This window comes from Lissotriton helveticus, chromosome 2_2, assembly GCF_964261635.1.
Source record: "Lissotriton helveticus chromosome 2_2, aLisHel1.1, whole genome shotgun sequence".
Classification (NCBI taxonomy): Eukaryota; Metazoa; Chordata; class Amphibia; order Caudata; family Salamandridae; genus Lissotriton; species Lissotriton helveticus.
The window spans coordinates 135,977,394-135,993,377 of NC_136060.1; the positions used below are offsets into that span (position 1 = coordinate 135,977,394).

The 15,984-nt window shown below is 48.1% G+C and overlaps 1 protein-coding gene across 11 annotated transcripts in view; it reads left to right on the forward strand.

Moving 5' to 3' along the window:
* Positions 1-15,984, forward strand: part of FRYL (FRY like transcription coactivator) — a 2,496,013-nt gene that overhangs the window by 1,281,897 nt on the left and 1,198,132 nt on the right. For all 11 annotated transcript variants that reach the window (XR_013608325.1, XM_078678213.1, XM_078678216.1 and 8 more), the window contains one exon: positions 8,740-8,999. Coding sequence is in view for 10 of the 11 variants with exons in the window: in XM_078678213.1 (XP_078534339.1) it covers positions 8,740-8,999 (260 nt within the window). In the remaining variant the exon portion in view is untranslated. The remainder of the gene's footprint in view (positions 1-8,739; positions 9,000-15,984) is intronic.

The window sequence follows — 15,984 nt, forward strand, 5'->3', positions numbered from 1 at the left end:
GTTTCACAGTGAACTTCCAGAAATCACGCCTAACGCCATCAAGGAGAAAAACTTTCTTGGGAGCGACATGAGACACCAAGCTCGCCCAAGTATTTATCTCAAGGGAGAGACAGGAAAAGATACAACGGCTGGCCGCTGCACTGTTGGTAAAAAGCTGCGTTACAGTGCGCATGTTCAAGTCTTTCATGGGAATGATTTCTTCCTGCATACTTCTCACCCCCAATTGTCGCCTTCGGATGAGGCCCCTGCAGGAGGAGCTCAGTCACCAGTGGATTCAGGTGTCAGGGTCCTTCGAGGATATCATAAACATAACACCACGAATGCGAGCAGCGATTCAATGGTGGAGCCAAGGTTGCAACATACAAGTGGGATGCTCTTTCCTCACGGAAGTGCCCAGGTTCATAGTAACAACAGACGCGTCAATGACAGGATGGGGCGCACACCTCCAGGGCATGACGGTCAGCGGCAAATGGGACAAGATCCAAATGAAATGGCACATAAACAGGCTCGAATTGCACGCCATCTTTCTAGCCCTGAAATCCTTTCAGGCGACCCTAGAAGGGGCCACAGTCTTGATCCGGATAGACAACACCACCTGCATGCATTATCTAAACAAGCAGGGGGGCACGAGATCAGCCCGGCTGTCGCACCAGGCACAAGAGATTTGGAATTGGGCTCTGACTCACAATATACATCTGTCAGCTGTCCATGTCCTGGGAGTCGCGAATGTGTTAGCGGACTCTCTCAGCAGATCCGCAGGTTGCACCCACGAGTGGGAACTACATCAACCATCTCTAGACCGCATCTTTCAGACATGGGGGCATCCGGATCTGGACTTGTTTGCGACGCATCAGAACCGGAAATGCCCATGCTTTGCAAGCTGGGTTCCCCACAAGGACTCATGCGGGGATGCCCTTTCGATGAGTTGGTATCAAATATTCGCTTACGCTTTTCCACCGATACCACTGAGCCCGAAAGTCCTCAAGAAGATGAAGAAGCAACCATGCCGGGTGATCCTGATTGCTCCGCGATGGCCCAGACAATACTGGTTCACCGAGCTGCTCCTTCTTTCGGAATGCGAACCGATCCAACTTCCTCGCATTCCGAATCTTCTCTCTACCCACAAGGGCAAGGTGTATCATCCGGACCCGAACTCTCTGAAATTGTCGGCTTGGCTCCTCAGCACATGGAATTTGCACACTTAAACATTCCGCAGGATTGCCAGGAGGTGCTGGCGAAGGCCAGAGCTCCATCTACGATCAAAACCTACAGACTTAAGTGGAGGCGTTTCTGTGCATGGTGCCAGTCTAATGGTCTTCATCCCATTCACGCAAAGCCAGAACAAATTCTACCATTCTTTTTGCACTTGGCCAGACTGGGTTTGGCACATTCTACTCTTAAGGTCTTCCTGGCTGCCATTTCCAGATATCGTCAGGATGGATCAAATTCTTTGTATTCTGTACGAATTATACAACAATTTTTCAAGGGATTGTTTCGTATGTTTCCGCCTGTGCGGAAACCTCCTCCTACATGGCATCTGAATGTCATACTAACTCAGCTCATGCGTCACCCGTTCGAGCCGATCCATAAGGTGGACCTGAAATTTGTGACATGGAAAGTGTCGCTGTTACTAGCTTTAACATCTGCTAGAAGGGTTAGCAATATTCAGGCTTTCACATCTAAATCACCTTTCATCCAATTTACCACTGACTCGGTAGTACTACGTACTAATCCAACGTACATGCCTAAAGTGCCTTTGGATTTTCATTTAAATGAGCCGGTTGTCCTCATGACTTTCTTTCCTGCCCCGCAGTCTCCAGCTGAACGAGCACTGCATTCGCTGGATATTAGGAGATGCCTCAAATTTTACCTATCAAGAACATCTACCATCCGCAAGACGGACCAGCTGTTCGTGGCTTATGGACGGCAGCGCCAGGGCTGTGCAGTTTCAAAACAGACCATTGCTAGATGGGTCTCCTCTACAATTGGACTTTGTCATCAACAAGCCGGTAGGCCCTTACAGGCCTTGCCAAGAGCGCATTCTACAAGGGCGGTTAGCTCTTCCACTGCCCTTTTTGCTGGTGTACCGCTTCGACAGATCTGCAGAGCTGCTACGTGGTCTAGCAGGCACACCTTTACTAGACATTACTGTCTAGATTCAGCAGACGATGCAGATGCTTCGGTTGGAAGAGCAGTGCTGCGTAATCTTTTCAAATAAGGTGAGCCTCTGTTTCCACCTCCTCTTTTATGCTCTTTAGACGTTTTGTCTGATGTTGATGGATTTTGTTTTATATGTATACTGTATATATATATATATAGATATGCCATTCTGACGTCTATGAGCATTGCATTGTGAGTATTGCTTACTATTCTGATTCAGGCATGTGAATCTATGAAAGACACCCCTAATACTGGAGAAGAACAATAGTTACTTACCTGTAAACAGGTGGTTCTCCAGTATTGGTGTCTTTCATAGATTCACATGCAACCCGCCCGCCTCCCCCCAGAGACTCACTCGGACATCATGGGGTTTCACTCCTGTGCGAGAAAATCTGAGAGCCTGAGCCTCTGGGGAGAACATTCTGGTGGGTGCTGTCGCCTGATTGGCTGCAGTTTGGACTAACACATAATGACTAAGATGGTCACGAGTGTGGAAGTTTTTTCTACTGTAGCTGGTGCTACTTACTTCCTGGTTTGGTATTTCTGATATTTGCTATATATTTTATGGCATATTATTGCTTTTTTTATATACCGTGGGACTCCTACTCCGACGACGGGGAATGATTCAGGCATGTGAATCTATAAAAGACACCAATACTGGAGAACCACCTGTTTACAGGTAAGTAACTATTGTTCTTACATTTGTAGGTAATATTAAATGTTTCAAAACATACTCTTAGTTTTTTTTAAAACATAAAAACACATTCTAGCTATATGGAAGCACTAATAAAATGGCTGCAAAATAAAATACTCAAAACCTTCTTACGAGAGGACTGATAGACCAACTTCTTGTGGTATGACTAGGATCTTGTCCACAGTGAAGTGCACGGTCTAGCTGTTGATTTGAAGTTGCAACAGGCATATTAAAGGCACCGGGTAACTAGACCAGTTACTTCCGGTTCATTCACACGCACGGAGACGAGTTCATCGCAAAGCATGCTTGATTCAAGGTAAGATTTAGATATGCAGGGATTCTGAACTATTGGGGGGGGGGTGAAGCCTTCATTTGGGTATATTGATAAGTTTGTTAACATTTCCATTACACCTACTCCGAATCACAACAAAGTTATTCAATCACAGAGTATTCCTCATCAGTAATACGATGAAGATGGAATTTGATTGGTTAAGAGACTGCTCCCAAGATAGGGACGGGAGTACTTTTGCACATATTTGGGTATGCTTCTCATACCCAAATGATGATGATGATGATGACCGCGAAGAAGGGGAACTACCAGAACCCCACAGAGAATGGAATGATTATCTGATTCCTTCTCTGCCTTCGCCCACCCAAGTACCGGCAGATTCTCCGCCGGTGGATATTGGTGGTTTCCACAACTTGATGGAGAGGGCGGCGAAAAGATTCCAACTGTCAATGAAAACAACTCAAACAGAATGTTTTCTTTATGACTTTAAAGAGCCATATCAAAGATTGGTCAGGTCTATGCCAATTATTGACCACATATGGAAGTAAGGATTGCAGGTCATGACCACTCCAGCAACGATTACACCAGTACTAGCGAGGCTGGATAAAAAATATAAGGCACCTGCGGACGCTCCAACGTGTTTACTGGGCCATCCTAAACCGGACTCCATCATCTCGCAAGCAGCGCAGCAGAAGTAAAAAAATCCAGCAGCACCTATTTCCGCACCTCCGGACAGGGTGGGACGGCGTTTAGATAACGCAGGGAAAATATTCTCCTCCATGTCAGCGCTCCTAGTCAGAGCTGCTAATGCCCTTGCCATCCTGGGCAGATATGACCGGCAGCTGTGGTGTGATGTAGCACCCTATATCGACCTCCTCCCGGAAGACTCTAAGCAGGAGGCGAAGAAGGTTTTACAAGAAGGGGAGAGAACTTCGGCTGAAGTTATTGATTGCGCTATGGACATAGCTACCACAGCGTTTCGTTCCCTCGGAGGAGCAGCAGTTTTGAGGCACCAAGGTTGGCCGAGGGCCACTTCTTTTAGACCAGAGGTCCAAAATAAGATTCTGGACCTACCCTTTGATGGGGAGGATCTCTTTGGGCGCATGGTGGATGACACCCTTCACAATATTAAAAAAGACACGGATACAGGGAAATCTTTAGGGGCATTACAGTACCGGAAGGGGCCTTTACGAGGCGCCCGTGGAAGAGGACAACCCTCGTATAGAGGTGGATACCAGCAAGGAAGATATATTATTATTATTACTTGTGTATGTTATAAAGCGCGCAGCTACCCCATCGGAGTGTCCTGGCGCTAATTGATCAGAAGCAGATGGTCCGAGACAGAGGCTTACAGGGAGAACAAGAAAGTTTTAAGGGATTTACGGAATTCAGGTTCCCAACTTAAAAAGAAGAACATTAGAACGCACATACATCCTATTCTTCCTCTTCGCAGCCCTATCGGCAGCAATATGGCCCGAAACAATCGGGAGGCTACTCTAAGTCAACTCCCAGAGGACGAGGAGGGAGTTCAGGAAGAGATAATAATAATAAAAGACAATGACAACCTACAGATTGCGGATCCTTCTCCTCCTATCCTGTCAAAGGTTCCCCTGGGTGGAAGAGTGACTCATTATTTACCACAGTGGCGGAAGATAACATCGGACAAATAGGTTCTCCACGTGATACAATTCGGACATACATTAGAATTCCTCCACTTCCCTCCTCCCACGCCACCGACATATCAAGAAGCAAAACACCTATCCCAGATGCGTCAGGAGATTTGAGCAATGCTCCGAAAGGGAGCAATAGAACCGGTGCCGCACTCCCAGAGAGGAAGAAGATTTTATTCCCGTTTCTTCTTGATCAGGAAAGATGCTCTCAGGTGGCGTCCGATCTTGGACTTAAGGTCCCTAAATGCCTACCTCAAGAAACAGTCTTTCAGAATGATAACCCTGCAGGATATTCTACTGCTCTTAAACCTAGGGGATCAGATGAACTCCCTCGATTTATAAGATGCATATTTCCATATCCCCATCCATCAGTCCCACAGAAAGTTTCTTCGTTTTGCAGTGGCAAAAGACCATTACCAGTTCAAGGTGCTACCATTCGGCCTAAAGTCTGCACCGAGAATATTTACAAAATGTCTGGCGCCTGTGGCGGCCTATCTAAGAAGACAAAACACCAGATATTTCCATACCTGGGCGACTGGTTGATAAAGGCACCGTTTCAGGAAGCAGCTCACACTTCCACCGTAGCATGCAGGGAGCTGTTTGCAGATCTGGGCCTGACCTTGAATGTAGAAACATCATCTCTACAGCCATCCAGGACGATCAAGTTTCTAGGTGCAATCCTGGATACAACACAAAACAAGGCATTCCCGTCAGTGGAAAGACAGTTGGGACTTGTAAATCTAGCCAAGGAATTCGGCAAAAGAAAGTATCTTTCAGTCAGAAGATACAAGTCGCTTCTGGGAACAATGTCCTCATGCATACCACTCATTCCCCTATGTCGCTTACGAATGCGACCGTTACAAGAAGAACTGGATCTTCAGTAGTGCCAAGCAAAGGGATCCTTCGAGGACAAGATCAGAATCACGCGTCCAATGTTGCAGGCAGCAAAGTGGTGGACTCGCAGGAACAGTATCTCTGTGGGTCTCTCTTACCTGACCGAACCAGCTCCGTTAGTAGTCACCATGGATGCCTCTCTCGAGGGATAGGGAGCCGTCCTACAGGAGTTACAGCTCAGCGGTCGATGGCGCAGACGAGAACAACACCTTCACATAAACCTATTGGAGTTAAGGACAATAGAATTTGCGTTGTTGGCCTTCCTTCCAAGAATAGAAGGGAGATCAGTGTTAGTGCGGACAGACAACACAGCTGCAATGCACTATATAAACAAGCAGGGAGGAACAAGATCTCTCTCTCTGTCAAAAGAGGCACAGAAAATATGGAAATGGGCGATAGATCACGGAGCGACTCTGAAAGCCATACATATGCCAGGAGATCAAAACACAACAGCGGACACCCTCAGCAGGCAGAAAACAACCTGTCACAAGTGGGAGCTGAATCAGGACACACTGATGTCCATCTTTGCCAAGTGAGGAATACCAACGGTGGATCTATTTGCCACAGCCCAAAACAAGAAATGCCGATTCTTTGCAAGTTGGCGTCACCAAAGGGGATCATGGGGGATGCGTTTTTGACGGCATGGTCAGGCGTCTTTGCCTACGCATTTCTGCCAATTCCTCTCTTGCCACGAGTACTCACGAAGATGAAAAAAGAACCGTGCAGGATAATATTGATAGCTCCTTGGTGGCCCAGGCAGCCATGGTTCACAGAGCTGCTCCTTTTATCGGAGACCGAGCCAATACGTCTTCGACCTATTCCAACACTGCTGACTATGGAGAAGGGACAAGTATGGCATGCAGACCCGACATCATTGCAATTAGCGGCCTGGCTCCTGACCACGGAGAATTTCAGCACTTGAACATTCCAGCAGAGTGCAGAGAGATTCTGGCAAAAGCAAGAGCGGAAAGCACTGATAGAACGTACAGGATGAAATAGAAGAGATTCTGTTCATGGTGTCAGGAGAATGCCTTACATCCTCTGCGGGCAGAGGCGCATCAGATTATCCCATATTTGCTAAAAGTAGCGAAATCAGGATTAGCCCATGCATCTATTAAGGTGCATTTGGCGGCAATTTCACGATACAGGAGAAACTCAGCACGTCCTTCTCTGTGGTCGGAGAGAATTTATGAAGGGGTTATTTCGAGTTTACCCACCCATCCGGCCTCCACCACCTGTATGGAAACTGAACCTTGTCTTGTCACAACTTATGAAACCACCATTTGAGCCAATACACAAAGCCGATCTAAAATTTCTCTCCTGGAAGGTGGCTCTTTTAATAGCTCTAACATCAGCCAGAAGGGTAGGAGAAATACAAGCCCTTACAACGCAAGAGCCTTTTCTCCAATACAAGGAAGACCGATTAATCCTTAGAACGAATCCAAAATTAATTCCGAAAGTACCAACAATTTTCCATTTGAATGAGCACTTAATCTTAAAAAGATTTTTTCCTCAACCATCGACGGCGGCGGAAAGGACTCTACACACTCTGGATTTCCAGCGTTACCTGCAGTTCTATTTGCAAAGGACAAAGCCGTTTAGAAAGTCTTCACAATTGTTTGTGGCATTTAGTGCCCCCAGAAAAGGTTTCCCGTTGTCAAAACGAGGAATCTCAAGATGGATCTCGAGTGCTATCCAGTTCTGTCACCAAGCAGCGGGAAAGCCATTGACTGCACGTGTTCGTGCGCATTCCACAAGAGCGGTATCAACTTCAACTGCTCTATTTTCAGGCGTCTCCATACAGGACATCTGCAGAGCAGCCACTTGGAGGAGTACGCATACCTTCACCAGGCATTACTGCCTGGATGCTCATGCAAGGAGCGATGTAGCACTGGGACAGGCAGTGCTGAGGAACCTTTTCCAATAACGGTGAGCCTCTTTCTCATCCCTCCTTCCTTTTCTTGGGTAAGGAAAGCACATTTTATTGTTGATCGATATTGGATATGTCTTTGAGAGGAAATATGTCTATGTATATATTGATGTGGTTGCTACTATGTGCAAGTATCATGTGTTGCATGTTAATAACAACAAGGTGACAAAGACAAAATGTGCTATGATTTACTGCTCGCTATTCTGATTCAGGTATGTGAATCTATGAAAGCTCCAATACTGGAGTAAGAAAACAAGTTACTTACCTGTAACTGTAGTTCTCCAGTATTGGAAGCGTTCATAGATTCACATACGCCCAACCTCCTCCCCTGAGAGGCTCACTTCGGATTAGGTACGGAAAGTATTATAGCACAACTGCCCAAAAATCTGAGGGGGAAGAGGTTCTCTCAGGAGGGTTCTAGAGGGTGAGTGCCTCTGATTGGCTAAGAGAAAAGTTTGGTCCTTTTTTACATAACGAAGGTTATGGGTTGCAAAAGAAAAATGGGCCTAGGCCTGTTTTACAGTTAGCTGTACTGCTAACCATTACTTTTTTATGTACCGGAGACTCCCGTCTCGACGACGGGGAAATGATTCAGGTATGTGAATCTATGAAAGCTTCCAATACTGGAGAACTACAGTTACAGATAAGTAACTTGTTTTCTTATGCACTGAGCAAATAGCTTTTACAATCAATAGCGTACAATTGGGAGGCGCCATTTCCACACTTAGAAAACACCCCAAGGTTTTTTGCGCACATTCTAGCTATAGTAGTAAGAGCCTTTTGAAGCTGCTTTCCGCAGGGTGCAGCTAGTAATGGGCACTAATTGGACTTGAATTTTTCAGTAAAGGTCCTTAACATGTTAATTGAACAATGGCACATTTGGTAGGGTAATTCGGGGTTGTCCTGGTTATGATTATGACATTTCCTCAAAATAAGGAAAAGTTTAAATTGATTTTTGTGAAATCTGGGTGTTTGTATTACTGACATTCTTACCATTTCAGCAGCCATATGTAAAATATGTAACTGTGATTGTGATATTGTGATAGATGAGGGAAAGCTGCTAGGATGTTCCTTAACTTGATGTCTTTTTTGTTTAAACTAGAGGTAAGTCAAAGAATTCAAACAGCACACCCATCAGGAAGACAAGTGATGCTCCACTATTTGCTCCCCTGGATGAACAACATTGAATTGGTAGATTTGAAACCTTTGCCAACAGTTTGGCGGCACCATGAAGATGAAGAAGAATCAATGAAGGACCGGGAGCTAATGGTGAATTGTAGGCGGTGGCTGAGAGGAGAAGGTTGGGGGTCGCCTCAAGCTACAGCCTTGGTCTTGAACAACTTGTTGTATATGACAGCAAAGGTAAGGGCATATAGTTATTCTTGTACTGCTTTCTTTCAACTAACTTCTCAAACATGTTTACTAAAACCATTTATCTATATGCAGCTTGTGTTCTGTTTTGTGAATAGGGAAATATTTGTATGTCACTTCTCTTGCTTACTGTATTGGTTCAGATTCTGTGGGATTTAATTTGTTCCCTGCAACAGTTATCTAGTGATTTAAGGAATATCCTGTCCTGAGCTTGACTGACTGATTGTGTTTGAATACGTTGCTTAGTAGAATGCTAGCATTTTCAATGTGTAATTGTTCACTAAAAGCCTTCAGTGTTTAAAATTTCAGATTTTTAGATTGCACATTGTTTTAACCTTTTCTTACTTCAAGGCACTAGAAGAGGTGGCTGTACGCAACTAGTTAAGCAGGCAATGGTAGTTAGTCCAGTTTGACAGGGTTAACCATATCCATGTCTTTCAATCTCAAGCCTGTATGATGATTTCTGTTAAACCGCATGTCTACATAGTTAATTTTACAAGAAGTTCTTGAGTTGCGGGTGGTTAGGTTCAGATCTCATGGAGAAGGTGAGGTCATTGCACTGGAGTTATGTGCTCCCAGGGATCTGCCTCCATGTTTTATTTTCTTGATAAACTTTGAGAAGTTGGGCGAACACATCTGGGTTTCTACTGGATTGGAATGTGGGGCAAAATTCTGCAAGTATTCCGGGCCTTTGGGCCGGTACCATTGTCTGGTATGCTGAATCTGCCCCAGTTTAATAGCCAATACTATGTCTGGGTCATTAATGTTTTGTAACAATTTAGAAGATGTGATCTTACTTGAGGGTGCCTGAATCAGACAAGCAGTGTATGTTTCAATTGAGCTGCTCTGAGGAAAATTGATTTTTTTCTAAAAACCTACTGTCCGTTCAATGCTTACATAAGTGCAGTAATCCATATATAATTTAATCATGCATTTATCTCATGTCAGCACCTCTATTGATAGTTTTTTTTTGCGCATCTGCCCATAGTGTTTAACCAATAATTCGGAACACACTTTTTGCGTACTTTAGACTACCACCCAAAGTAGGACGGATACTTTCCTGGCTGCATCCAAACTGAGACTGCCATGATGTGCAAATCAATGATCGATTGGTATGCGCCCAAGTAATTACCAGTGGATGAGATTAATTCAAGCATTCCAGCCATCACTTTTCTGGTATACTTTAGAGTGCCAATCAAAGTGGAGCGGGTATGTGCAGAAATGGGACCCATGCGCAGTTTCACTGGAACCAAACTATACCTGGCTGATAAGCCCTAACTTGGGCAAAGCCATTCCTGGGTTGTTTGTGGTCCGGATCAGGGAGGAACTGGCCTGGCAGTTTGAGCTGGACTGTTCTAGTTGGAGCAGAGTCCACACTGATGTGCATATGGCTGGGTCCGAACTGAGGTGGAACGATGTGCAGTATAACAATGGACTGGGTTGCAGCCCAACGTATTTTTAGTGGGTGAGGTTAATTCAAGCATTCCATCCATCACTTTTTGTATACTTTTATGGTCCATTGCAGCAGCAGAACAGAACACTTTTTTATACGTTTTAGAGTGGTAAAGAAAGAAGCATAGGTATTTGAAAAGCCCCAACTGGAAGTAAAAGCCAGGTCCGATGGATTGACTGAGGTCCTATAGCACCCTTTGGCAGCATCAGAACAGCAGCTACAATTAAACGAGGACTTTCTCAAACCCATGGAGACTGCAGGCCTCTCAGCTCCAGCTGTGAATCAACTCATTGACAGTTGGTATAGGTCTGCTCCAGGGAATTCTGCCTTCCTCATAGTATATCTCTCACCAGAAAGGTTGGTGGTGCAGGCCTTATCGTTTGCCACGTAAAAACCAGGGGTGTTTCCTATTGCACCTGCAGACAGTGGGTTTAAAAAATTGGAGGTGGTTGGGGAAGAGATGATCTCTGCCTGTAGCTCTGGCTTTAGTTTCATTGGACCGCAAGCCTGCTTTCCAAGTATACCCATGCCTTGTGGGGTATGGCACATGCTGAGTTTATTTGACCACCTGAATGACATTTTTCCTGAGGTGTTGAGTTACTGCCTGGGTGCTTTTAGGCAGATTTTCGGGCAGGCTTGTACACAGTCTAGTTTGTGGCAAGAGCCATGAGTTCTTCCCTTGCCCTGTGGAGGCACTTGTGGGGGAAGTCCATCTTCTTCTCCATTGATGTGCAGGTGGGTCTTATGGATATGACCTTTGATGGAAATCTCCTCTTTAAAGACCACTTAGAACCGACCTATCTATGGAGAGATTGAAGGTCGGTAGGGCCATCGCCAAAGTTTAGGGGCTGTAATCCCTAGCACAAGACCACAGACCGTTTCAGAAGTTGTATGGCTTCTTCAAGGGGTTTGCCTTTTGCCTACATCAGCCATCTCAGCATGTCCAAAAGCCAAACTTATTTTTTATGGTAGAGCTCAAGGAAAAGGCAGACAAGCCTAGCAACCCTCCTAGTCTTCCCCTGTGCTACCTGGAATTTCGCTTTAGCTTATCGTTAAAAAAGCATGTGGTGCAGCCAGTTTGAGGGAGAGATTCTGGATGCTAGCTTGGAAGGCCATAACCTCAGACTAGTGGGTCTTACAAATAACAGAAACAGGAATGCACCTACTTGGATAGGCCTCAATCCTTTCAGTTTGACGAACACCTTCAGATCCTTCAGCAAGAGGTGGTGGCCATGTTGCTGAATGGAATAGTGTAGTTGGTCCATGAACTATTAATTCGGCAGGAGTGCTACTCTCGGTTCTTCATGGTTTTTCGACCAATATTAGACCTCAAGCTCTTGAACTACTACCTTTGTAATTAAAAGTTCAAGATGCTGTCCCTGGCATGCTGTCCCTGGCATAGTGCAATTGGTTCTCGAAGTGTAAGACTGTATGATGTCCCTTAAATTGCACAATGCATATTTCCACACACACATCTTGCATTCACATAGGTGCTCCCTGTGGTCTGTGGCAGCTTCTACCCACTTCCACAGTGGGTTAATATTGGTGGGAGTCTTCTCTAACACTCTGAACCGCAGGGACTGAACACATGCTCATGGGATCCGGTTAGTTGGCAATCCTATGACTGGCACTGGTAACCAGAACATACAGCCTGAGTCAAAGTCACTTTCATAAGCATGAGGGGAGTCTTCACGCACTGGTGGTCTAGAACATCTTTGCCCTATGGGGCACCGCTCAGGAAGATGTTTTCTGCACTTGAGCGAGTGAGAACGGCCCCTAGTTATGTGCCGCCTAGTATATGTTGCAGGGAGCTTTGGAGGGGAAATATTGCAGTTGAGTTTTTCCACTTCACTATGTGTCCCTTGTCATTCCTTCACACTTCTTGAGAGCTCTACTGCCTGTACACTGAAGTGAGAAGGAATGGTTATTTCACTTTTTCCCTGCTACAGGATATTTTTTTCTGACCTCTCCTTCAGACCCCCAATCTGGGGGTAGGTCTTGCTATTTTATCTATTCTGAAGATTGAGGAATCTGCTGGTAGAATTACCCATCAGTAGAGAGTTACCTTTGGTTTTAACCTTTCTGGCGGGTTTAAAACCCAAAAAGTGTTGAGGAATGTTTGCAATTAGTTTAACCACTGGTAATCACTTGGGTACCATTCCAACCCATTGTTGTTTTTGCCAACTAAGCCGTCTCAGGTTAGAGCTCGCCATATGCAAATCAGCCTTGGTACTACTCCAACAGGAACAGTCCAGCAGGCACTGTCAATCCTGGTCCTTTTCAAACTAGAGCACAAACCAACCCAAGACTAGTTTTGGTCTAGTTGGGCTACTTCGGTCGGGTGAAGTTTGATTTCAGTGGCTCAGTGAGCGCAACACCCTATGTATGGGCATACCCTTGGCCACTTAGACCGATACTATATCTCCCTGCAGATTCCTCCCTAAACTCCCCATTCTGATGGATATTAATTGTCCATTGGTATTAACAGAATTACAAGGTAGTTTGTTGCACTGTGCACCCAAGTCTAATCTTTCTTCACAACATCTCTGCCTGCAAGGGTGTGGGAAAACATAGCTGAACTGACATTGGTGCACCAGTGTTTAGCTAAGTGGCTCCAGTGATGTCACACCTGCGCCATTTTGTGCACTGAGATGGAGTAGGAATCACTTTCTGGCAGATGAAAGCATTGACAAACGTTTTTTAGATCCAGTCTAGCACCCGTGGGTGTTGAGAAGGTGAGGAATCTACAGGCAGATACAGTATCCACTAGAAAGATGGTTACTGAAGGTAAGTAACTTTTTTTGTCTAGATACAAAAATATTTCTTAACTATATAAGTGTACTCGCAGACATGCAGAGGCGCTAATACAAAGTAGGAATGGGCCTATCTGAAAGAGACACGTTAGTATTAGATTCCTTACCTTAGAATATCCCCAGGCGTCAGACTGGATCCGGAAATTTTTGCGTAGCAGTACCCTTGCGCGTCGGTAGGCGTCGTCTGCGGCTCCGCGTTCGGCGTCGTGGGCGCCGTGATGACGTCGCCTGAGTACTTAGACGCCGCCTCCCCGTGCTGACGTCAGTTCTTCTTTTTTCCGCGCCAGCAAGCGCAGATCTGGAAAAAGCAGTAACCCTAGTCAATTTTTGACTAACTTTTTGGATCTATTTGATCATTTTTCGAAGTCTTCTCGACTCCGATCGGTGCCGTAAGGATGCCTGGCTTTAAACACTGCGTGGATTGCGACCGCACGATGTCGGTCACGGACCCTCACTACCTGTGTCTAACGTGTCTAGGCGTCGATCACGACAACAAGGCCTGCTCCGACTGCCGGGCCCTCTCTTCGAAAGCCAGGCGGGAGCGGTCCCGCAGGCAACTCGAACTCCGGCAGTCGGTCCCGCGCCGCGAGAGGTCCCGGTCCCACGGGAGGTCGCGGGACAGGTCGCGGGCTCGGAGCCACCACAGTTCCGAGAGTAGGCCGCACTCCTCCGGGTCGAAGTCGTCGTCAGGTAAGAAGCACAAGAAGTCCAAGAGGCGTCACCGCTCTGCGGACTCCCCCCGACGCTCACGCGATGCGGCCAGGGGTTCGGGTGACACCACCCATGCGGCTCCGTCGGAGTCGCGGGCGCCGCGTCCAGCCTCATACCCTACGGTCCCTGGGCTAAACGCGGCGCCGGAAGAGATCCAGCGCTTCCTCATGGCCATGAGGAACCTCTCTCCTCCGACGGGCTCCGCGGCGCCTTCGGGCCCAGCGGACCCGTCTGGGGCCTCTAGCGGGTCGGGGGCTTCGGCCCCGACGCCACCGGCGCCGCTAGGCCCCACTCTCCCGACGCCGCCGGCGCCTTCGGGCCCGGCGCCGCAGGGTTCAGCGGGCCCGGCGCCGCGAGACGCCGCTGGACCTTCTTCGGGATCTGGATAGTCGCCGGTGGACCTTACAACCTCCCCGGCGTCGGACCATCGGGTGTCGCCTCCGGCGCTGTCCTCGGGCGGCGCCGTCCCCGGTTCCACCTTTGTTCCTGTTCAGACGTTGGGACGGCCCCGTTGGGAGCCGCTCCAGACGTCGTTTGGAGAGTTTCACTTCTACGAACAGGCCCCATTAGTTGAGAACCCTGAATTTCAGGAGATGGGTGATGAAGAGAACTAGGAGGGGTCAGAGGACCCTCTGACCAGGGAGTGTCAGTCTCATGAGGACTGGGCAGGAGACCTTGGGGAGGCCAGTGGCCTGGACACCTCTCCAGACACTGGTTTTGTCTCCCCTCCTACCGTGGCTTCGGAGGAGGGGGCAACCTACAGTGTGGTGCTGATGAGGGCTGCCAAGGCCTTGGGCCTTGAGCTCCCCGTCGCGGCCGTGAGGACTAATCTCCTCGCTGAGGTCCTTAAACCGCAGTCAAGCTCGGCCGAGCCTCTGCTGCCTTTTAATGAGGCCTTGACCGACGTTCTTCTGGGCACTTGGTCCAAGCCCGCTACGGGTTCGCCCGTAGATAGGAACGTGGCCAGACGCCACCGCCCAGCCCCGGGCGACCCATGTTTCCTGTCCACCCACCCCACCCCCGAGAGCCTGGTCATCCAGGCCTCCAATTCCCAGACCGCGTTCCCGTTGGCCCCGCCGGACAGGGAATCCAAGAGGTATGAGCAGTATGGTAAAAAGATCTTCTCATCCCTTAGTCTGGGTCTGCGGTCTTCCAACACCGCATGCCTCTTGGGCCGTTACACCCACTCTCTGTGGGATACGGTCGCGGAAGTGCTGCCAGAGTGTCCGTTGGAGTTACGGGCCAAACTCGGCCAAGCCCTTGTGGAGGGCCGGGATGCAGCCAAATATTCCATCCGGTGTGGGCTGGATACCACCGACTCGCTAGGTAGAGCGATGGCAACGACGGTGGCGGTCAGACGCCACGCCTGGCTGAGATCCGCCAACTTTTCGGCAGACGTCCAGAACACACTCATGGACATGCCGTTCAATGGCCGTCGCCTCTTTGGCGACAAAGCAGACCATGCGCTTGAGCGCTTTAAGGACTCCAGGGCTATGGCCAAGTCCTTGGGCCTCTCGGCCCCGCGCCAGCAATTGCCTGCTTTTCACTCCTTTCGTGGCCACGGAAGGGTTGCGCCCACACGTGCCGCCAGCCACGCTCCGCAGGGCAATACCCAACGCGGTGGCGGCCGTGGGAACCGCCGTCCGGGCGGTCGGGGACAAAGGCGCGGTCAGTCCACACCTTCCCCCGCAGCATCCGCCTCAAAACCCTCCTAGTCCGTGCTTTCAGGCCCATGTGACGCGGGTGGGGGGGGCAGGGTTCGCCATCACCACCTCCACTGGCGCACTGTCACTTCGGACAGGTGGGTGCTGCAAATCGTCCGAAGGGGCTACTCCCTCCCCTTCGAGACGACTCCTCCAGCCATGCCACAACAGAACCACCGTGTATCGGGGGATCACCTGCGACTTCTGCAGGAGGAAGTTACGGCCCTCTTGGCCAAGGGGGCCATCGAGCACGTTCCTGGGCCAGAAGTAGGGTGTGGTTGCTACTCCCACTACTT